The 25,626-nt window shown below is 36.5% G+C and overlaps 1 protein-coding gene across 1 annotated transcript in view; it reads left to right on the forward strand.

The window, feature by feature from the left end:
• Positions 1–25,626, forward strand: part of LOC150097323 (septin-9-like) — a 248,179-nt gene that overhangs the window by 7,494 nt on the left and 215,059 nt on the right. Inside the window, exon 2 of the mRNA XM_090407753.1 lies at positions 4,254–4,290. Within this exon, the coding sequence (XP_090263879.1) occupies positions 4,254–4,290 (37 nt within the window). The remainder of the gene's footprint in view (positions 1–4,253; positions 4,291–25,626) is intronic.

Genomic DNA, 25,626 nt, shown 5'->3' on the forward strand with positions numbered 1-25,626 from the left:
AAAAATGCATCGGATGAATCATATAATCAACTAAGTAATCGTCTCTGCGGCTAAACTGGAGTAACCCTAGATTCACCATTCCATTGATATCTTGTTTCATAGATAACTGCCTTCATTTTCTCGCAGTGACAAAGAAGGAATGGTTAAAACTAGAAGTGTGATTTTACTTTTATTTGCATTAAAACTGAAATCGAATATATCTTTCCTTAATTAAAAAAAAAAAAAAAGTCAGTCTTGGAATACATCATATTTTCCATGACAAGGTGAGAAATTCTGAGGATTTATTACAAAACGCCAGCATCTAATTTAAGGAAGATGTGATATAATATTATCTCACAATGATTATGTTTTTGAACATAATCGTAACTAAAGTATTGCTTAAATCCTTCAAGATGAGTCTCTGATCACTAAATGGGCGCTGTATATAGCATAATATATAGCCTCTCCTGGTCAATTCCACCTTCCCATCTGGTGAGTTATAAGCTTTGTATTTTCTCCCTAGATGGAGAAAATGCAAATTAAACCTCTATGTAGGTGACTTTCATCAAATACTGCTTATCGGAGACGGGAGTGGCTATTGCTGTTTCGTCTCCAGAGTACGACTCGGTTTCTATCTCCATATTTACTTCTCACATGCAGTGTGGGCAGTGGGCTGGACATGCTAAGCACACTATTCTTAATAAACGAGGGAATCATCACATTTTTCATTTGCGAGTACAGCAGTAAAGCGGTTTTCACAGACCAGCCAATAAATAGTACACAGGACCGAACCCAATGGTATCGCGTCTGGAAGCTTCCCGGCCAACTGGCGAATAATCCTGCTTCTACTTACTTTGCCCACCTGGAGGGAGTACGGGTATAGTAACTTACTATGGGCAGTGTTGACGCTGTTCTTGAATTGGAATCTGGGCGCTCCTTGGGGGGTCAGGGTATGTGGACATGTTCTTTTCACCTCTGTTCTATAAGTGTCCTGAGCTAACTTAACCATGGAAGATAATCAAAGAAATATTAGTGTCGCTGCAGTAATAATAATAAAAAAAAGCCTCTTCCCTCCTCCCAAAAAGAAACAAAAGAAAAATATACAACCTTCAACAAAAAACCGAAATAACACCAAGGTTTGATACCATAAAAAGCACTTCTACCTCACCAGGATATCAATACAAACATTAACGATGTACTACCCCCCCCCCTTACAATCAATCACCAGCCGATCTGCTATTCATAACCGAACTCAGGAATTTTCAGTGACAACATTAAAAATTACATATTATTATTATTATGTGACACCTCCAGGGAGTCCAAAGACTTATCGAGGGAGAGTGTGCCAACAGCATCGAGAGATTGATCCCTTCCAACTACTACCTGCGCTCAAATTTGCTTAACTCTGTGCGTGAGCCATTAGTAGCAGAGGCTCTAACAATCAACCAACCTTTGCTGGCTATTGTTTGTTAAACAGACATATCTTGCCAAAGGTTGCAAAACCAGGAATCTCCACTACATGCAGGGGCACGCCGGCCATATGTGCAATGTGTGCGACGCACACATTGCACATATGGCCGGCAGGATAGTAAAGGCGCCAAAGAGGAGGAAATACTTTTAAAAAAACATTTTTTTAAAGTGATTTTTTTTTTTATTGGAGGGGGGATAGGGGCGCCAACTAAAGTTTTGCACACAGGTGCCGGACACTACTGGCGCGCCCCTGACTACATGATATACTCTAGTTGAAGACATTCGTGCCTCACTTTATAACTTTTGTTTGCTGCCTTTACTGCTCTCCTAATTCCAAGAACCATGATGCGCTCTTTGATTATTTATCTCTAAAAGTTAGTACAGTCTAATTAGTTGGCGCTGCTCTTTACTGTTCGTAACTGAAATTGGCTCCCTTCTCTCTCTAAGTTCACAGATCAAGTCAGAACGGAAGTCGAATCATTTACTATCAAGTCAAAACCTAACGGAAATTGTTAACCTTTCAATCAGAATATCGGGTAATCATCATTCTTCCAACACTGGACCTTTTCTTGACCTTGTAAGTAGAAGAAACATCTTGTACTTATGACACTATAACGGTGTCAATTGGGATGACCTTCAAGATTTATATGCCTCTTTTTCTGTGGTCTGACTGATGTTTCCGCTTTCCTAATCCAAAAACCTGCTCCGAACAAATAACGGAAATAAATTATAGCCGCCGTAGCGCAGTTGGAAGAATAGCGGAACATTGCGCCCTTCGATTGGAAAAGACCTTGGTTCAATTCTCGTCGTGACGAGGGGAATCCTTATATAGGCATTTTCAGTTAAAGGCGAGTAAGCCGATCTCATACGGTAGTAGCAGGGTTTTTTTTCTCTCGGAAACTCGGGTTTTTCATCCCACGTACAGAGAAATCGGCCTTCAGAACACACGCAATTTACAGACAAAAAATGCTTTTGTTGGTGATTATGGGCGAATAGATGGCCTTGATGGTAGTTGAATAATTAAATAGTGGTTGAGAGAGTGAGATGTTATAGAAAAGTAGAGTAGTGTGCCCTCCCGTAATGAGTCCTTGGACTCCCTGGAGGTGTCACGTAATAATAATAATAATAATAATAATAATAATTTTTACTGTAATGAGGGCCTTCATTCTCTATTCCACTGTAAATTTTGGACCCAATCCAGGCCCTGGTTCTATTTTTTAAAAAAAAGTGCATTTGCAGTCCTAGATAAAAGCTCAGTATATATTCAACGTCTCAAATTAAAAAAACCACAGCTTCTTACCCAGCCTACACTATAGCCCAAAACAAATATATGAAAATATTCAATAGATCTAAAGTAGAGTATGAGTCAAATGCAATAAGTTTGCCTTCTGCTCAACTAACAGTCCGGCCTTCTGATCCCTCGCTAAGGGCGTAACTTCTGTCCTTCCTGCTTTCCTTGTTTCCACTTCAAACATTCTGATTTTCCGTGTTAACGTCATCCAGAGAAACCATACACCTCTTGCTATGTTTTTTCCTCCAACTCTTCTGTAGAAATTAAGTTACTCATCTCCCGTAATACCATGAACTGCTTACAGGCAGTTCATGGTATTACGCTCTTTCGTCAGAATATCAGAAGACTATACTAATAAGCCGCCTAGTCCACACGGTATCCCTTCAATTGTGCTAAAAGTCTGTGCTCTAGAATTAAAATCCATCCTGTCCAAAGTATGGAACCAAACCTTTATCAGCCTTTTCCTTTTTCATAGGTACTTTCATGGACATTGCGCCACCGGAATGGCCATTACCCCTCTTCTTTCTTTCTGATATATATCCAAACATATCGAACCAACTTGTCTTCTTCCTTCATCCCATCTGCCTCTGTTCTTTACAGACTCATACTGTTTTTCCCAATGGATACAAATCTCCAGCTTCTCAAAAAACTTTTAATAGATTCCCTTTTTTTTTCCCCTTAACCACTTAACCCTCTCTGTTATAGATTTTGTGACCTCTCTTACTTGTGTGGTCAATACTATTTTGATGAACAGTTAATTCAATAAAAAGGATAATTAAATAAAAAATGTAAATTATAACCTATAAAACCTTATACAGATTAAGCAAAATAATTTCAAATGGTATATAAGGTTTCATCCTGTCACTGGTAAAGCAAACTTTTCGAAATAGATTTGAAGCAAAATTTAAATAAATAAATCACTTTTAAAAAATAGTTCACCTTTCATCATTAAATTATATTTCAGTATGATTTATTAGAATTCATAATATTTGTTATTCGAAACGGATAATTAAATTTGTCTGCTAAGTGAGATATAAAGTTTAGCCTTAGAGCATTATTGAATTTCAACGACTCTCATAAAACGATAATCTGCCGGAAGTACAACAGGACTTCAGGGATAATTAATTAGCCAATTGAAAATGACTCCGGAAAACACTTGCACTTCCCACATTATTTTTAGTGTTGCTTAGTAACCAGAACCCCATGTTGCTGAGAAACTACGTAAACTGAATTATTAAAATATTTATCGTCCAATAAACATATTCGTTTCTAACGAATGCTGATAAAACTGGATACAATTAAATTTGTAACCTGTCGTGTGTGTGTGTGTGGTCAGTATATTATAAATGATATAATAATTAGTATAAAAGTTCACTGGTTTGTTTTCATCCTTACCAATATACATTTTTAATAATTATTGAAAATATTGGAGTTGCCCGTAATAATAATAATAAATATGCTAGTATTTTAACACTTTCTGCAACACTGATGAGAATGACTCGTATATTTTCAGGATTCCCATACTCTGCTTCCGGAACTAGTGAAAGAAGGTAAGTACTTTAAAAAATGCTCCTTTAGTTTCAAGGATTCAGTAATAGAGAGTAAATGGAAAAATAAAAAAATTGTTTTTTGCAAATATTTCATCTCGCTGCTTCATTATCTATTGCGTATAAATTACATAATTCAGATAATAGTTGCCAGAATTGGAGCAAAGTTTTCATTGATTAGATATGATGACACCTCTCCACTAAACCCAATCTTGTCTTCTCAACGATCGGTAAACAGTCTATGCTATTCCCTCAGCCATACGGCTGGTGGGGATAGTTATATGCTACCATACTAAGGAGATGATTATGCGCAAGATGGTTTCCCGTTGCCTTACTTGCCATAGTATATTTTATGACTGTAGCCGTGTGTGTGTGTGTGTGTGTGTGTGTGTTCACGGGACCGGTTTGCCTGTTTTGAGGGCCTAATGCCACATGGGAATCGAACCCAGGTCTTTCCGACCAAAGGGCTTCTTCTATACTGACTGAGCTACGGAGGCTCCCAGTAAACCGTCTCTTAACATAAATGTTTACTACGATAAATAGCAGATTCTGCCCTGTAATCATATGTGTAATCAACATAAAAAAAATCTTTCTCTGCTAAAGCAACAAGAGGTGACATAGTAAGTATCATTTGGGCTTATAGGAAAGATTTCATCGCATATAGAGAACATAAGATTTTAAAATCTCCAGGGAAGGCTGAAAATGAAAGGTTTTTATGGTTTAAGGTAAAAGAATAGTACGTTCTCTTGGACAAAGAAACCAGTTTCGATTTTTCATAATAAAAGAAGTTTAGCCATATTAAATCCTTTCAAATTAATACTTTTGGCTTTTCTGGTAACGTCTTGCTTCACTTTAGCCACTGAACAATCTGGTGTATTGACGGAAGAAGTGGAAACTTTTCTTTTGGTAGCTAAACTCTCCCGATAAACTAATTAATACAAAGCCATTTCATATAGACGTGCAGCCTAAGTAACACTATGAGTAAATCAACCAACAGCTGAAGCTTCTTTTTCAGCAAGTGCAGTTTAGTTCAGCTTGAAAATAAAAAGGATCCATCATAATTTTTGAAAATTAAAAAAAAAAAAAAAGAAAGAAAGAAAGAAAAAGTAATTTTTTCTTCTTCTGAAAGAAGTAAATTTTAAAATAAGAAAAGATATTAAATTACTTTCATTCAGCCAGATAGTGGCTACTCAAATCATAGCTTTTTCATAAATAAAAGAAAATACGATTTCACAATGTTGATAAAAATCTTCATTAAAAGGCAGTTGATAAGTTGACTCGCCAAATCCTGCCTATCTCTTTTCTTCTTTTCAAAGTTATGCTGGAGAGAGAGAGAGAGAGAGAGAGAGAGAGAGAGAGAGAGAGAGAGAGAGAGGACTTATGGATAAGCCGGTAGCCATCAAACTTCAATATGTAGTGCATTCGCCTCCCCAATTCCATTCCCATCATATAGTTATGTATGAGTTCTAGAATTTCACGGACTTACAGACGATGGTCTGACTTCTTACTTCCCTTCATGCTTAGATAAGAGGGCGGTAATTTGTACTGGGTACGACACACTCTCGGTGTGAGTGGGAAAATGTACAGAGGTCACCCTAGTCATGCTATGACAACCACCTGCTGTTCGGTTTCAGGAGCAATGGCGTTACTGACTTCTTCCTGTCAGCTTTTTGGTTCACACAGTGAATGAAACCTTTAAAATGTACTTTCTGCATATGGAGACTCAATTTGGAAGGGATGAAACTGAATTTCCCCTACCTATTTTTTATTTTTATTTTTTTCAAAAAACTCATTTTTAACATGTGATTGACCACACCTATCGTGACAAGTATTTATATATTCTTTAACGATTGTTGCTACAAATAAGCGGGAATACATACTATTCATTTTCGAAGTTAAATTTTTTCATAGATGTTATAATTGCACAAATGAAAGATATAATAAGTAAGAATCGTTAAGAACACAAAGTGCGTGTATTATGATATGCGCTTAATGTGGTGCAAAACAGAAAAAAAATAATAATAATAATAATCATTTTCTGGTGTATATCGAAGGTGTATATTAGATAGCAATCTAACAATTTTTCATGACTGGTTTCCTGTCAACAACTTTCTTCCAAACTCGTCTATTTGTCATCAGCTTCATTTTATTCTTTAAACTGCATGAACCCGCCTATATGTCAGTCTTCCTCTGGGTCTTTTCCTGCCATTTTTTGTATCAAATACTTGTTTAGTCATTCTTTCATATTCCATTATGTACGTGTAAAGTACCTAATCATATTACTTAGATAAGCTCTGTATTCTTAAATATTAAACAATGTCATGTTCCTTTCCAAAGAAATTCATTTGAATATTTTTCTGCCATTGATGTCCTCTGTTCATTTCCCTAATTTTCTTCAGAACTCTTGTATCTTGTAGCGATTTTTTTTTTTTTTCCAACTTTCGGATTCGTAAGTTAAATAGCTTTGAACCGTTTATTACATACTGCTAATTTAATGTTGTGGCTAATTTTTCTCTTTTGACATTTAAATTTGATCAAAAGGCTCCATAATAGTTTCTTATGTTCTGTGATCTATTTCAATCTTTAATTTACTCTTTTTACTAAAAATTGTGCTTAAATAGGTAAAATATGTTTGATGCATTCCTTTTTGTGAGAACAGGGGATAGATTTCTGTTTTCTTATTTATTTTGCTACCTTTTTTTTTTAATTTTTTTATTGCTAATTTTCACAGATTTATCGGCAACTATTAAGTCTGCGGATTAATTTAAATGGATAATGTTATTAACATAAAGAAATTAAGCTTGATATATCCTCTATGAAGCTCTCTCCCAATCCTCCTTATACCTGATTTAACATCAGATTAGCTTAAAAATAAATAAAACTAAATGAAAACGAAACAAGATAACCACTAAATTCTTGTTGTTTTTATAAATTTTCAAGTAGAATAATTATTTACTTGCCCATATATTTCACTCATATTACACATTTTTTTAATATAACTCTCACCCACAAAAGGTTGTAGACTTTATCTAGTACATTAGTACCGTAGGGGACTAAGGATTTTTTCTAACTTTTTTTATTTTTTGCATTTTATTCATTTTTTACATAGTTTGGAAACCCTGCTCTAAAGATCAATGCCCTATGGAGCTTTTTCAAATCATTTCAGGCCTAATAAGCGGGCGGTGATCTCACAAATAAAGACATTCACAAATATCCATGTCGTGATATGAACCTAACCACTCGGCCAAACCAGGCTAGCAAATTTAAAGGAAGATTGCGGATATTTTAATAAACTTGCTTGCTTTTGCTCTAGTTTTTTTTTTTTTTTTTTTTTTAAATTTTGTATTAACTTCGTTGAGATTACCGACCACTAGGTTTTTTGACTCCATAATATGGAGTCAAAAACACCTGAAATTTATCAGCGTGTTACTTCTGCTAGTATTTCTATGATGGTAATGATTGTAATTTTATGAACTCATTTAGCAGCTTCTAAACTTTAGTCATAAAAAAAAGATCCCGACATTGGTAAGCAAAACTTTTTTTATATTATACAACTGAGTATAATTATAAAAAAAAACTTAAAAGAGTATGTGTAAGTAAATTAATGGCGATTTAAGAAATTCTAATGATCTCAAATAGCCGATCTCAAAGCTGAAGTTGAAGAAAAATTAACAAGTACAATAAAAATAAAATGCCGACTGCTCTTGCGTAATTATTATAGTAATATTATCCTTATTTTTGCACAGCTGAAATCGTGATGTAAATATAAAAATGCGTATTTTGAATATGTATAATGTTTGTATGAATCATCCAAAACTATGATAGGGAGAAAATCATTTTTTGTATGTCATTGTAACAAAAAAGAATCCATCTCCGAATATTTTCACTTTTTCTTCCCTACTCCGTACGTAGTTACCGCCGGGGGGGAATCGAGTAGGGGATAAGAGACCGCGAGAGGATTTCAATCTTCACCATGTGTACGCTTCTTAAGTGTCACCAGTTTGTGGACATCAACAACTCGAGGCCTTCGGTGAATACCGTAAAGGAGCCATAGATCTCTTCATGGGGTGAAGAAGAAGGAAAAAAACTAGGATGACTAATGCCTTTACTGCATGTCTTATCTATTTCTAACATCATGAGTTCAGGCTGAAACTTCGGGGTTTAAAAAAAAAAAAAAATGTCAGTGCGCTACAAGAATAGGATTCCAGTTTGTCAAGAATGTTGGAGAGTGAAGTGATTCGTAGCAAGTCACCCCTCCCTGGTCTCATGGAAAAACAGGATCTGTACATTACGCTAGTGATTTATTTATTTATTTTTTACCCCCATTGAGGTGCTTTCGCGTTCTTTTTAAAGAAGTGTATTGTAGAATTGGCTTAAAAAATAAGTTTCTACCAACCGATCATTCCTCACTCATAAAATTAAAATTGGCTTCCGCCTCTCATTTCACGCTTAAAAATTAGGTAAATGTAATCGCATATCGAGAATATGAGTCCAGAAATATCCCAAATAAGTCCTGATTTAGACGAAACTAATCAGATTTTTATTCCATGTGTGAAAATCTGAGATTTCTGGAATGTTTTCGAATGCTTTCCACTTCGAAACGAATATTTACTTACTGTTCTTACTAGCTTGAGACAAAACCAAAGAAATAATCATTGCTGTGCCGAAGAAAAAGATCATATATGCTCAAAAAATACTTGAGCATATATGTTAGATAACAATCATGAAACTGAACCTTGTCCCTCGCGGGAAGTTTTTTTTTGCAAAAGTCTTTAGCGTGTAAAGGCAAGAGTCTAAAAGCGCACAGAATAATATACTATCTACATGTAGTACATTATTTTACGGCTTATTTATTGAAAATTCCTATAAACATCCTACCGTATTCTCAAGGACAGAAAATAATTAAAAATTTCATGTGCAGAGGTGAGAGATGAAGTGAAAAATTTCATAGGATCAGCTTTCTATATCAGCTTAGTATTGCTGAAAGTCTAAAATGTCAAGTTCGAAGTTCCACAAATGGAACTTCGCATGTGAAAATAAATTGGAGTAGATTGGAGTATGGCCTTCAAAGTTTAAGAAATAAAAAGAAGAGAGGAGATATGATAAAAACTACAAGCTAGTAAGGGGTTCTTACAGCATAGAAACTGAAAGCCGAGTAAGGATGCGGTCGGGAAGAATCTGAGGTTCAGGTTGTTGCTAGTGGACTGGAGACGCCTATTATTATGTAGGCAACTCTGGTGCCTACATAATAATATCACAAACGCAGAACGATACTGTTTTGATGGGTGAAGCATAAATGCTTTTCATATTCCCCTCCATCTGAAAAGGAAAGTTCTTTGGGTGGAGAATTATTGAGCTTTAAGCTCGCCCTGAAAGGGCAGTGAGAATAACTGTGTTCAGCTGAGCATAGAATTGATTTGGGTCTCTTGTATTTGCAGAAATCTGCTTCATTATAGTCTGAAGCTTGCTTGATCAGTGGGTTCGGATGATTAATTGTCTTGATGAAGAACTTTTCAGCTAGGTCATGAAGGAGAGATGTGATGTAGGGAATGCTGACGTCTCTGTGAATTTGGGAGTTTCTGATAAACCACGGAGCATCCAAACTCATTCTCAGACATTTGTTCTGTATTCTCTGCAGCTTTTGAATATTTGTTTTCGAAGTATGAGTCCATGCAGGAGATGCGTAAGTTATTACTGGGCGTATTACCATCTTCTATATGAGCAGTTTGTTCTGAGTATCGAATTTACTTTTTCTGTTGATCATGGAGTAGAGCTGCGCTATTACTTTGGATGCCTTTGAACTTATGTGTTCTATATGATTGGTGAATTGTAGTTTTTTATCGAGAATTACTCCGAGATATTTGACTGTATTCTGCCATGGGATTTTAACACCTAGTAAATGTATATCTTCCTTGGTTTGAGACTTTTTTTTCTAGTGAACAGTATGGCTGAGCTCTTCTGTGGATTGGATTGGATTCTCCAGTCCATCAACCATTTCTCTGTGTGAATACTGTTTGGAGTCTCTTGACAGCTAGTTTGAGGCTGAGAGATCTTGCTAATAATGCAGTGTCATCAGCATATAATGCAGTGATTGTTGAGCTTGTGTTTTGAGGGATATCAGCAATATAGATAGAAAACAGCAAGGGGGCCAACAGTGAGCCCTGCGGCACTCCCACCTGAACCTTGCGTCTGGTTGATAGTGTTTCATTTATTTTGACTTGCATGTATCTGTCTCTGAGGTAAGAGTGAATTATTTTAACTAGATTAGTAGGCATATTGAATGTGATAAGCTTGTACAGAAGACCCTGATGCCACACCTTATCAAAAGCCTTTGCAGCATCTAAAAAGACTGCAACTGTATGAAGGTTCCGGTTGAAGCCTTCGGAGATGTATTCGATCAGCCTGTGGATCTGCTGAACGGTGGAGTGGTTTTTTCTGAATCCAAATTGCTCATTTGGGATTATACGTAGTTGGTCCGTTTGTGATTGAAGCCTAGTAAGGACTACTTTTTCTGCGATCTTCCCGAGGTTAGACAGAAGACTGATAGGTCTGTAGCTTTCAGGGAGTTGGGCGATTTTTCCCATCTTTTTGATTGGTGTGACATCTGCTATTTTCCATGTTAAAGGGAAATACTGGAGTCTGAGGATAGCATTAATTATGTTGACTAGATGTACAATGGCTTTTCTGGGGAGTAGTTTAATTATTTTGTTTGTAATTCCATCTGAACCTGGAGCTTTATTGTTCAGGTGGGTTATAATGTTTATAACTTCTGTTGGAGAAGTGGGTATGAGAGGTTGTAGTTCATCTTTTTGTTGTGTTATGGCCTGCCTAACTCGGCGGTGAATCTTGTAGATGAGATTGATGTTTAAATTTTCATATGAGGGGTCGCATTGAGTTTCCAAGCTGTCGGCCAGAACCTCTGCCTTTTCCTTGTCGGTATGAGCTATTCCTTTCGTGGTTTGAATTGGGGGTAAAAGTTGTCTTTTAGCGCGGAAGGTTCTCAGAAACTTCCATATGGAGTTGTCTTCTGGGTTTAATTTAATTAGTTTAGATTCCCATTCTTGGTTTCGATGTTTTTGGAGGGCTTCACGGACTTGTCTGTTTAATTTATTCAAATTTGCTTTCTCTTGAGGGGCTCTTGTGTTATGATACCTCTTTCTGGTTTTGTTTTTCAGTAATTAAATCTATGATTGCCTCGGGAATCCGACCACTAGGGTGAAAGACTTTAGTTTGGGTAATTGACTTTATTGATTTTTGATTTGACTGGTAAGGTTGTTTGCAGCCATTTCTATCTCCTCTTTGGTGTGAATAGTACGGACCAGGCCAATGTGATCAGGTAGGATTCTGGAGAGTTTGTCCCAAGATATGAAAGAGTGGGGAGTGGAGAATTGATCTTGTGTACCAAGTTGAAGCAGAATAGGGTTGTGATCGGACGAAAGTTCATTTATTGTTTCCAGCTGATATTGGTATCTGATGTTTTTGAGGACGACTATGTCAAGTACATCTGAACTTCCAGTTGAGTTGTGATGAGTGGACTCTGTGGGTCCAGTTACAACAATAGAATGTTGCGTTGAGTAATGGTTTAGAGTTCGACCTTTGTCGTTGATTGTGGAGCTATGCCAGGCTGTATGTTTGGCGTTAAAGTCACCAGCCATGATGATGGAGTCTGTGAAGCCGAGAATGGAGTCCAAGTCAGATACTAGCAATGGAATGCTGGGTGAATTATATACATCATAGATTTTGATATTGCCAGCATTGTTAGTATGAACTTCAATGCCTGTTATCTCTATGTTCTTGGTTTGGGGATTGGTCAGAACATTGTGGCTTAGGTAGTTTTTAATGTATATAGTATATAGCTGTTCTTCCTCCACTGCTGGTGAGTCTATCTGCTCTGTATATAATATAGTTCCGTAATTTGGGATTATTAGCTGGCCTGAGATGTGTCTCATTTACCAGTATTATGTCAGGATTGTGTCTGTGAGAGAACTTTTGCAGCTCCAGAATTTTGTTATTGAGTCCGTTGGCATTCAATGCAGTGATCATGAGAGAGTTTGGATGGAATATTCTTTTATTCATTATTGAGGGCTGTCAGAATTGAGTGGGTACCTTGTAGGAATCTTTTCGTGGAGGACGGCGAAGGATTCGTCAAACTGAATTCTTGTAACATGGTAGCTGGTGAGGCAGTTAGTACTGATGTTAGAGTTGAGCTTATATGGTCATGAGATGGAGTAGCCTTTTTCGTGCTGTCTCTACATAAGTTTTAGGCATTTGTTTCCTTTCTTGAGTTGTCGAGCTGGAGATAATTTGGACTGGGGGTGTGACTTGAACGGCTGTCTTGAGCATCGCTGAAATGTGTTGGAATGGTAGTTTTTCCTGACTCTCGGTTATTTGGGTGTGTAATGCATCCCTTGTAGTTGGCGGGGTGAGGTCCTCCACAATTGGCACATTTAGCTGGAGTTGATCTTGATTTTGTACACATGACGGTCTGGTGGCCCTCGCCACATTTTAGACACCTGTAATTTGTCTTGCAAAGTTTTTGGGCATGGCCAAACCTATGGCACCGCCCAGCTGTCGCCTTCTTCCTTAGTGGTTCAGTAGAAATTCTGAGGCCACATATCGTTGTCAGTTCATAAATCTCTTTCTGTGTCTTATCAATTTCTACGATTACCAATGGCATTGGTACTCGTAGAAATTGGTACTACGACTCATAAGATCATCTGTGATTTCTTCACAGGTGACACCCTCGGTCACTCTGCGAAGCACTACCTTGAGATTCTTCTCACTGGGTAAAGCAAAAGTATGATATGGAAAACTTTTATTGTCCATTAATCTTGTCAGCTGGCTGTAATCAGTGACTGACGCTGGCTGGATTTTGACTCCTTCATCTTGATTTTTAGCCCAGGAATACGAGATTTTATGTTCCCTAAGGGCTGATGTGACAGTGGTCCATTTGCCCTTGTCCCTTAGTATTACTGGTGGAACCTTTTCGGTGTTCTTCGGGACATCTAATGTTGGTATGCCTTCATCCATCTGGTCTTCTATAGTTCTTCTTTTGTTAGAGTGCTCCTCTTGAGAGATGTTTTGACAGGGGGATTTTGGTAACAGAGCAGCAATGAGCTCATCTTATGAGATCTCATTCTCCTCCTCCTCCTCTCCATCCTGATCATTAGAGTGAATATATTGTTTTATAAATCCTGGCCAGTCAGATTCAAGTTTGCCTATTATGAGTTTGAGTACCTCTAGGGACTGCTCCTTATTAAGGATCTGGATCTGTTCTTTGATGTTTTCCATGTCAAATTGGCGATTTCCTGCAGCAGAAATTGATTTGTAGCAGTATAAATAATCCCATAGGGGTCTGCCAGCAAAGCATCCTGTAGACCTAGATGGACTACTAGCAATGTATAATACCGCAGGGCTTGAAGCCTGCCAGCAAGTGTTCTGTAGACCGAGATGGTCTACTAGCAAAGTCTTGTTAGAACCTACTAATTGGGAAAAAGGGGTATCAATATCTCACTTGGCCACAGTTTAGAAACCTACCTCCCTATAAAACCTTAATTCCACCACTGGTCCTCGTTGCGGGTGGGGCTACCGGCCATTTGACCTCTTGCACATTTCGTGCAGAGGGGGGAGACAGTAGGAATTACACTGTGTTAGCACCAGTGTAATGCGAGATTACTGAGAAACCTTGTATGCAATTTAATCAGGCGCAGTCTAAAATAACACGTCCGTTCTCATCAAAATCGTCACTCCTTTAATATCACAAAGTGATAATGACAATCTTTTATTCCATTATTGCCAACCGTGTTACAGTTTCATGAGCATAAAAGAATATGAATAGCTTAGGCTGCGCTTAGTAACTTGTTGCGCAAAGTAAATAATGCAGTGAATATGAGGACACTAGTGAAAGGACATAGTGAACAACCACGCGGAATTCGAGATTTATTTATTAATGAAATAGATCTCTGCTGCTATTGGCTGTTTAAATACGATCCTTTCGTTCATTTCTGGCAACGCTATGTGAGCGCTCTTTCTTCCAAGAGGTTCTTAAGTACACAATCTCTCTCGTTATTTCAAACCAGCAGAGACCGGAAGTGTTGTTTCAATAAATTTGCGACAGGTCAGGAGCCTATTAAGTGGGTCAAATGTTGTAAATGTATGTTTGAGCAGATGGCTCTGACAGTGATTCCTTCTTAAAGGGATTTTTTTTTTCTGTCCATTAAAAAAAAAAAAAAAAAAACGTAGTGCTGTGAAAGCATTAAAAGAAGTCTTACTGGGCGAATTCAACAGTATATATCTCAAACAGTTTGAATAATATGAATTATATTTCAAAATGGAAGATTTATGTACGATCTCATTTTTTAGTCTATATATACAGTAGCGAACAAATTAATCCGAACACTCACATTTTAAAGAAAAATTTTAATTTCGCAAGAAAATCAGTACAAAAATTAAACTCCAACTTTACCTGATAATTTATGTGTGCTCGTCTGTTCCTAATAAGTTCATTAATTCGCTTAGGCATGTACTCTATCAACGTACAACACGTTTTTTTTATTTTATTTCTGCATCTCGAAACCATACTTTTATAATGGATTGTATTAAGTTATCCTTTGGATCACAATTTAATTTTCCAAGTCTCTTTTTCACTATGGCCCACAAATTTTCTATTGAGTTAATGTCAGGAGAGTTATCTGGCCACTGAATCAATTGGATATTACTCTTTCACTTTTTTTTTTTTTTTTTTTTTTTTTTTTTTTAAGTGTGGCATGGAGTGAGATCCTATTGGAAGATGAGTTCTTTGTCTTTCTGGATTTGTGGGACCACTTTTTTCTCCAATATTTTAATGTATTGGACACTTTTCTTCATACCGTCAACAAGCCTCTGTGATCCTGGACCGTCATGTGTAAAACAATCCCACAACATCTTTTTACCTAGGTGTTTAAGAGCTTGTTGAAGATGGCGGTGAAATCTTCTCAATTGCTGATTTGCGAACATAGGGTACTCACTTCTCCTTGAACAAAGTAATGGCTCTTATCTAAGAATATGACCTCCTTCCACTTCTGAACAGTCCAATCTTTGTACACTTTTGCCCACTGGAGCCTCTCTTTTTGCATACCTTCGTCAACGGTTGTTTCTTTTTTGGTGTGTGGACAGTCCTCCATGCATCCAACAATCTTCGAAAGACTGTCATGTTAGAAAAATTAATCCCACTAGATGCCAAGTTTCTATTTAAGTCTACAGCAGACAAACTTGGATTCAATTTGCTTTTCCTAACTAGTAAATGATCTTGAGTAAGTATACTGTTCCTTTTTCGTCGATATTTTATTTTTCTGTCAGGAGAAAAGTTAGCAGTCTCCCTAAACGTCTTTAAAATCGCATTAACAGTACCCAGACCAACACTACACTCATTGGCACTTTGTCTTTGAGTCATGGATGCGTGCTGAGAAAAAGTACATATTTTTGAACACTTTCTGGAGATGTATCCATTTTATACCTACACTACTTGAAGATATCCATTTCAGAATAGTTAGGTCTTTAATTGAAACGCCCTCTGACACTATAATCAAATCTAACACTCTTTGACCTCGAGTTCCTTCTGTCGCATGCTGCTTAAGGAAGTTGTCCCACAACAGCTGAATAAATTAATTTTCATTCTTCTCATGTGATTTAACTGCTACCTAATCAATATTTGGATAATTAAAGTCTCCCGTTATGATTACTCTTTTCGCGCCCATCTTTTCAATTTGGGATACATTTCTTCATCACTAGCAACCGATCCACCAGGTCTGTAACAACACCCCCACTGTGTAATTATTCTTGTTAGATTCAATCTTATACCAGATGGCTTCACTCTCACTGCCACATGAAACGATGTTAGTAGTAGTACTACAATCATACGTCTCAACTCTAACTGGATTCAAGTCATCCGATATCATTAGCAACACGTCCCCTCCTTTCCCATCCTCTCTATTCTTCCTAAAAATACTGTACTCTTTACAGTCGATACCATTTAGTATGGCTGATTCTGGTAGCCAGGTCTCATTAATGCCTAATCTAGGGTCCCAACGTATTGACCAAATCAATAAACTTTGCCCTTGTTTTTTTATATTCCTGGCATCCGTGTACTGATATAATAAACCTTCATGTTCTTTTGCATAGTCTTGTCTGCAGTCTGCAAAACACAGTTGGAATATTTGCAGATCTGTATTCTTCTCCTAGTACCTTATACATGCAGACATCTTTGCACACGTCTAAAATTGTTGAAATTGTTCTCTCCTCGTAATCGTTATATATATATTATAAATTATTAATATAATTTCTTATTATATAATTGATAGGTAGGGTAATCAGGAATGCTGCTGATATGCAGTCTTTGCAGAATGATTTAAAAAGGCTGGAATTGTGGGCATGGGAAAATGGTGTCAGTTCAATGTCAGTAAATGTAAAGTCGTTCACTTCGGCATGATTAGATATCCAATGTCGTATTATATTGGTGAGATTAGGCTAGAAGAAACTGATGAGGCTAGGGATCTTGGAGTGTTAATAGATAGGAAGTTGAAGTTTAGGGGCCATGTGGCAAAGATTGCAAATACAACTCAAAAGATAATTGCAGTGCTGAAACGAATGTTCACATGTAAAGATAAGGATGTTATTTTGCCTCTTTACAAGGCCTTGATAAGAACTCACTTGGACTATTGTGCGCAGGTCTGGTCTCCTGGCTTCCGTTGTGATTCTGATATATTGGAGAGAGTACAAAGGAGAGTGTTAAAAAAGATATACTGATTATGAAGACAGATTGAGAATTTGTAGACTACAGACACTAACGAACAGGAGAAAGAGGAGTTGAGACTTACGAACTTCTGAAAGGGTCATACAGGATTTCAATTGATGGAATTTTTCAATTTGTTGAGGGTGGGGAAAGGACGAGAGGGCATCCTTGGAAACTGAGAATGAAGGCTGCCATGAAGGCTGGATTTTGCTCTCAGAGGGTGGTGCGTGATTGGAATGGATTGTCATTGGATGTTGTGAGTGCAAGCAGTGTGAATGAATTCAAGAATAAGTATGATAGCTGGTGTGTGTAGTATGTGGCCTCCCTCCCTCCCTCCATGAGTCTCTGACTCCCTGGAGGTCTCTCTTAATAATAATAACAACTGTTTTATATTTTGCATTTTCCTTCTATATTTCCATTTTTTTTTTCATTTTGTATTATTATTTCATATTTGCTTTTGACGTACAAGCAAATATAAAACATCTGTAGTATCCTTATTTTTCAGTTTATTTATATTATATCAGTTTCTTTTGCTTCTTGATTTAAATATCTTTGCTAATTTCATGTTTATCTTTACCGCTACCAGTATTAGGTTCCGTGTCTGCTCCTCTCCACGCTTTCACGTCCTGTAAGAAGAATCTCAATGATTTATTTACTGTTATGTGATCCATTTGGTTTTTACTCTTTCCATCTGGTGAGATCCTGGTTTGGTTATGTATATTCTTATTTTTAAATATTGTACCTCCTACGATTAAGTTGTTAAATAGGCAGAAGTCCTTGAATAATATTCCATTTTGATGTTCATTTCCTAGTCTTTTTCCTATTACTATTGCACCATTATCTACCTTCTTTGCTTGCCTTTGCATTTGAATCTCCCAGCAGTAAGATCATATCTGTTTTGCAAATCGTGTCTAACTGTCTCTGTAGTAGATCATAAAAATCTTTTTCTCCCAGTCAGCACTGTTTGTAGGGGCGCAGATGTTTATTATAGTAGCATTTTTATATTTGCATCAAACAAGGCGATATCTCTGCTATGTTCTTCATCTTCGGGGTTTCCAGAATATATGACATATTCGTTTGATGTAGTCTAATCTCAGTTCCATTCCATCTGGTATCATTTAATCGTAGTATTTGTATTTTGTAGCTAACCATCTCCTTTGCTATTCGATATGCTTTCCTAGATTCACGCATTGTCCTTTTGTTAGAACATCCAATTTTGGTAGCAGATTTGCGTGCGAAGATATCCTTTCCAAGAGCCTTCCTGCAGTTGGCTTTCAACGAGAGCTTTCGCCAACCTGCATCATTGCCTCTGGTGATCCTTCAGCAGAACTAGTCTAATTTCTTTAAATACTGTACTTCAGGTTTCTTGAGGGAAAAAATTTATTTATGTAATTGCTAACCACAAGTAGAATCCTCCTCGTTTCTCATCCAGGTTTGGAACCAGCATTGGTGGACTTCCTTATTATTATTATTATTTGAGAGATAATCAAGAGTTAAAATTAATTAAGAAGTGACTGTTCTCAGTGTTCGCGTAGACTGTTATGTAGTATATTAATAGTGTTTAACATATTGGTTTGGTTTAGTTACTTGGATTTATAATCGAAACAACTCAGGCTCTGAATGCCAGTGTATTATGCCTGTTAATTGCGTGTGTTCTAATAGACGGTTTTGCCTTTTTTGCTGAGGAAAAACCGTACTACCTTCGTATGAGACTGGCTAACGTTTCGTATATACATACTATGATAGATAATTTTCTTAGTGTTTGGTGTCATATCCTTTACTAGCAATAATTTAGCTGCAATAATGCGATGTTTCTTGTGAAGGTATTGAATGTATTTGTTCCATTTAAAGTGACGACAGTCAGTATAAAGGCCCATATATTTAACATGTGTTACAGGTGTAGTTTCAGGAAACGACAATTGTTGACACTGATAATGATTCGTGTGATTGTGCAGTGTAATTGGTACTGAATATGGGACTCTTTAGAGTCTCCGTAACTCAGTCTGTACTGACGAAGCCCTTTGTTCGGAAAGACCCGGGTTCGAGTCCCGTCTATGATGTGAGGAACCTTTATCTGATCTCTTTCGACTAAAGATAAGTTAACTGGTCTCATACGGAGGTGGAGGTTTTTTTTCCCCGTAATTCGGTTTTTCATCCTGCAAAACAGGCGAACCGGTTCCGTGAACACAAACGGCTACAGTCATGAAATATACTACGGCAAGCTACCACCAGCAGTATGGCTGAGGGAATAGGATAGGATGGTACTCTTTGGTTATTAATAATTAGCATTTGGTTTTGGTATTGTTTATTATGATTGAATTGTTATAAACATATCCCATTTAATTCATTCAGGTCTTGTTCTACTTTGGAGAGGGCTATGTTGATGTCTTTGTGGATTGTTAGCAGTCTGGCTCTGTGTTGGGAAGATGGTGAATATGTCATTTATGTATATGTTAAAAAAAAAAAAAGAGTAGGTGATAATATTGCACCTTGAGAGAGAGATTCTCTGTTCGGTTGTACACCTGCACTATAGTTGGAACCTATTTTTGTTTACCTGAATTCTGTTTAACAGGTAATTCCTGAACCAGGAAAATTTCTGGAAGTAATAGTTTCTTTTAACGGTGATATTTTAGCTGTCAGCTGATATTTCTTGTCGGTTTGAATAGTTTTTGTACTTGGGTGTCATTCCGTGATCTCTTCCTAAGATTATTCTTCAGAACAATGCTGTTCAGTATTTCGTTATATATATATATATATATATATATATATATATATATATATATATATATATATATATATATATATATAATTGAAACCTGTGGGGTATCCATAACTATAGAATAATGATAGAATATAGTTTTCCGCAAATTCCAATAGAGTGTAATTTTTTCAGTAATATTTGTTGGCTGAGGGTGTCATATGTTTTAGATCTAACAGTATAAGAATGGAGAATTTGTTTTTATCCAGAGTTTTGTATATGTGGTGTAATATTTTCTAATAACGTGATTGCTTTTTTTTTCCAGTCCGTATTGTTTTTGTGAGACTATATTGTATTTGTATAAGTAATTTTGTAGTTGACTGCGTACCATTTTTTTAGCGTTTTGAATTGACAAATAAATTAGCAATGGTCTGTAGTTTTGTATGTCAGTTTTTACCCTGTTTGTAGAGAAGTGTAATTACTGCTGTTTTTAATTTGCTGGAGATAATACAATATTGAGTATTGCATCGATCAGTTTCAAAAGTACCGTATGTAGTTGGTCAAAATGTGTTATAAGGTCTGTTGGCCTAATGTCTCTATCCCTGGGATAGTTTTAGGCTTTAGTTGGGAGATAATATCTTTTAGTTCGAGTTTTGGAGATGGATGGAAAGAATATAATTTTCTGCTGACTATGGTGGGTTGGTGTGGTATTGGGGATGATTAAAGTGATGTCTCTCTTGAGAGGTGTAATGTTGTTTACAAAGTTTTAGATTGAAGGATTCTGCTAGGTGTTGTGGTTTCGCATCTTGACCGAGATTGTTGCCGATGACATCTTGCAAGGATGTTTTATGTTTTCTGTTAAGCAATTCGTTGAGTTTGTTTCATATTGCCACTGTTTGCAGAAAATTTCTGGAAGTAATAGTTTCTTTTAACGGTGATATTTTAGCTGTCAGCTGATTTCTTGGTTGTTTGAATAATTTTTGTACTTGGGTGTCATGCTGTGATCTTTCCTAAGATTATTCTTGAGAACAATGCTGTTCAGTATTTCGTTTTATATATAGTGAAACCTGTGGGGGATCCATAACTAGAATAACAGGAATGCCACAGTAAATAACTTTTTTATTATGTAAATATCTCGCCTTATGTATCATAAGACATCATCAGTACAATTATCGAACCACAATAGGATTTGAATTCAAAAAACAGTAGCGTGCGTGCTTAAATTGGAATTCCTCTACATATACTGTCATATATAGTGTTCATGGATTAAAACTACTGGACTGAGATTAAAATTAATTAAATTAAATTAAAATTATAACAGATAAATTATTTAATACAATTGAGGATAACAATATCTCAAACTTTTGGATAGTGAGACAGTCGTTCCGATTAAGATTATGTCTATGAAGTAAGGCTTCAGTACTTCCTTTATATAAACGTTCATGGATCCTGTGGTTAGCGTTTTCGATTTCATGTTGTGCAAGCCCATCAACCAAATTCACAAATGTATGTAGTAGCTTAGTGTTTTGCCATTGGATCATGCAGTTAGCGGTTTTGATTCAGTGTTGTGCAAGGCCAGATTTATGAGGTTTGATTAGACGAATGTGGTCTTGATGTTCAGAGATACGTTTATTTATAGATCTTCCTGTTTGTCTCCATAGTAAGACAAGTTACACGAACATGGTACTTGTTCAAGGCTGGTTCGCTTTGTAGAGTTCTGATGCTCGTGTTTGTAGAGCAGTGGTACCAGTGCTGTGCAATATGGTGGCTATTAGGTAATGATTCTCTATATTGGTGGTTATTACTGATGATGTGTGTGAGTTTGTAGGCACTCTTATTTATGTTGATGGGATCGACATATGATTTTGTAAGTGTGTGTTTCTCAGTATTTCTTCTCTTGTTGGATAGCGTATAATCACGTTCCTGGCGGTAGAGGTGTAATTTAACGTATTGATGTTGAGGTCTTCTATTTGAATAAGGTGGTCTGCTGTGCGAGTAGTGATACTGTTTATCGAATAATAATAATAAGTTTTAATGGGAATCATTCTAATTTTTGATGTAAGACTATAATTAAGGACGAAATGTAAAGAAATAATATCATCTACGATTCTAATGAATGACTTTATTGAGACTTGAAAATAATATTAATAATGATGATAAAGTGGGAATTAAGGAGTAGCCATAGTATTCAACACAAAATACGAGGCCAATCTTCTTGAATGGCAGTCAGTCTCAAGTAGAGTAATGTGGGCAAATATGAGAATGGGGAACTGGACAATGAGACTTATTTGTGCCTATGGTGCCACAGAAGATTCTACTAAGCTAGAAGTGGAGGAATTTTTTGAGGCTTTAGAAAAAGCAACTGACACAATGAAAAATGAAAAGTTGGTCCTTGTTGGGGATCTAAATAGCAGAGTAGGAAATGATTGTGAGACATACAAAAATATTTTGGGAAAATTTGGAGAAAAGAGCAAAGCTAATAATAATGGCAAATATCTGTTGGATTTCTGCTCAGGACATGGACTGGTTATTACTAACACCATGTTCCAACATAAAAATGTGCACAAATTCACATGGAGAGAAGAGGCTAGGAATAAGAAAAGTCTCATTGACTATGTTATTGTTGATAGTGATGTTTTCTCCCTTGTGCAGGACACCAGAGTGTACAGAGGATTTGAAATTGGAAGTGATCACTATTTAGTCTTGAGCAGGATAAAATTGAATTTCATATTGAAAAGAATAACATGTAAGAAAGTTTTCAAGCGAATAAAAATTGAGCAGCTCTCAGATGTGAGCTGTAGACTGAAATACACAAAGATTATTGAAGAAAAAATGAAAGAGTTTGAGAACAGGAATCAAACCTTGGAGATTCAGTGGCAAACTCTGAAGAAAACATTGATTGATTCTGCCAGAGAAGCATGTGGTGAGGTTGTCTGTAAGGATAAAAAAATCAGAACTCCCTGGTGGACACAGGAAGTTAAAGAGGCAGTGAAGGAAAAGAAGAAAGCATACCAAAAGTTCCTGTCAAATAAGTCAGCTTGTACTCTTAGAGAATATAGAGACAAATGCAAAAATGCTAAACACTGTGTAAAACTAGCTAAACAAAAGTCATGGGAGGACTTTGGCAAGAATATAGAAAATAAATATCAAGAAGGTGGCAAAATATTCTGGAGGTTGTTGAAGAAGCTTGAGAATGGAGGAAAGAGTGCTATAAAAGGAATTAGAGATGATAAAGGTGACATGAAAACTGGAGAAAAAGATATCCTTGAAGTATGGAGTAATTACTTTGAAAAACTGCTAAATGAAACAAGCAGTGAGGACAGCACAGTGGTAAAAAACATTGACCAGGCATGCAGTCAGGAATACATATCCATACTTGAAGTAGAAAAAGCCATCAAAGGCTTGAGATGTGGAAAGGCAGCAGGAGTAGATGATATTCGACCAGAAATGCTGAAGTATGGTGGTATAAGAGTCTTACAGTGGCTGCACTGCATAGTTCAGAAAGCCTGGACAGAGGGACGAATTCCCGATGGTTGGAGTAGAGCTCTCATAGTACCCATATATAAAAAGGGAAATAAAACTGAATGTCAGAATTACAGAGATATTTCCCTACTGAGTGTTCCTGGCAAGATCTATGCAAGTATACTTGAGAAACGGTTGAGAAGAATTGTAGAAGAAAAGCTTGGTGAAGAACAGCTGGATTCAGGCGAAATAGAGGCTGTCAGGATGATCTTCACTTTACAACAAATAGTGGAGAAAGCATGGGAATATAACAAAGATCTGTATTTAAGTTTTGTCGATCTGGAAAAGGCATATGACAAGGTGCCAAGAGAGAAGCTATTCAATACGCTGCAGTTATATAGTGTCAATGGGGCATTATATCAAGCAATACTTAGTCTTTATTTGAGTTGTAAGTCAGCAGTTAGAATTGAAGGAAGTACAGGAAGATGGTTTAATGTTAAATCTGGTGTGAGACAAGGATGTACATTATCCCCTCTGTTATTCATTATCTATATGGATCACATTATGAAGGAAAGTGGTATTAAACATGATATCAGAATTGGAGATGTTAATGTCAGCTCTTTGCTTTATGCAGATGATGTTATACTTCTAAATAAATCCGCTAAAAGTCTTCAAGATTCTCTGACTAAATTGAATAGCTGTTGTAATAGATATGGTATGAAGGTCAGCAATAAAAAGACAAAGACAATGAAAATAGGCAGAATCATTGAAAATGTCAACTGTGTTGTGAATGGAGAACCTGTGGAACAAGTAAAACATTTCAGCTATTTAGGCACGATTTTTAGTGAAGATGGTAAATTAAATATAGAAATAGACAACAGAATCAGCAAAGCTGGTATGGTGGGAAGTCAATTGAATATATTCATATGGAATAAGAGAGAAATTAGTCGGAACACTAAATTAGCTCTATACAAGACAGTGTTCAAACTAGTTTTAACTTATGGATCTGAGAGCTGGATCAGAAGTAAAACACTTGACCAAAGACTAGAGACCACATATATGAGAGTCCTGAGAAAGATTATAGGCGTGAACAGATGGCATCAATGGCAGTATCATATTAAAAACGAGGATATTAGGAACGAACTTGGCATTGTCAGCATCCAGGAATGCGTTAGCAGAGCTAATCTCAGGTGGTATGGTCACTTAAACAGAATGGGCGAGGAAAGATTAGCAAAACAAGTGTTCTCTGCCAGGTTGGCAGGAAAACGACCGAGAGGAAGACCAAGATATAGGTGGATTGATACGGTACAAAGTGCTTTAGACGATAGAAATATAAGATCTGATAATGTTGGAGTGTTGACAAGTAACAGACTGATTTGGAGGAAAATTGTAGATAGGAAATTAATAATGATGTAATTTTTTTCATGTAGTACTATCATATCCTGTATACCCCTTGAGGGTACATGGCAGGAATTTGATGATGATGATGAAGTGGGAATTACATGTTTTTTTTTAAAATAATTTTGGGACAACTGTTGTTTCAACCTCTACGAAAAGCGACTGATATATACTAAAATACACACGAATTTTTGATATCAGTTCATACAGATTCGCATGGGAGAAAAATCCTCTCATATATTTATTTTCTTTTAACACCACACTTAATATTCTATAGTATAGCAATATTCTGTATTACTCACATCAATAGTATTTGCATATACTGGTATAAAGCCACTGAATCCGCTTCCCGAAATCTGAAATTTAAAAAAAAAAGGAAGAATTTATTACTCGCTCATATCTCGGCTGTAACTCTTCCATGTCAAATTTAAACACTTCACTTTTTAAAAAGATGCGGAATCAAACAGTAATTTCATAATTTTGGAAACTTCTCATAACACATGATGGGACCTGAACTGAATTGAGTCCAAACTTAAAGAAATGTTGAGTGTGAGAATATCCAGTTAGTCATTGCCATCAAAAATAGAGTGAATAAAACGTGAAATACTATCTACTACTATCCTTCGATTCCTCATCTGTCGAGGTCACACTATGGCTGTTTGATACTTTTGAAACTGCCAAGCGTCGAAGAATTATCTCTGAGCAGCAATGGAAAAAAAAAAGCCTTAAAAAAAACTTCCAATGTTCAAACCTAGCATAATTTCGAAATAATCAAAATATTCGCACATAGTCACTGTTCTTCAGTAATCTTAGTTTTTTTAAGTATAATCTCCTCTCGAAAGATTGTGAAAGATGAAAAAACAAAGTAAAATGGAGTTCAAGACTCTCTAATTTCCTCTCCCACCACTACCAATTATCTTCAGAAAGTGGTTGGAGCACTGCCAAAAGAGTGTTGGCCATGAAGGACATCCAGTCGGAAATAAAAAGTCGTAAAAGAGCAGGTGCAATATCC

Source organism: Typopeltis vanoorti, chromosome 17 (genome assembly GCF_054136105.1).
Source record: "Typopeltis vanoorti isolate ZY-2024b chromosome 17, IOZ_Tvanoo_1.0, whole genome shotgun sequence".
Lineage (NCBI taxonomy): Eukaryota > Metazoa > Arthropoda > Arachnida > Uropygi > Thelyphonidae > Typopeltis > Typopeltis vanoorti.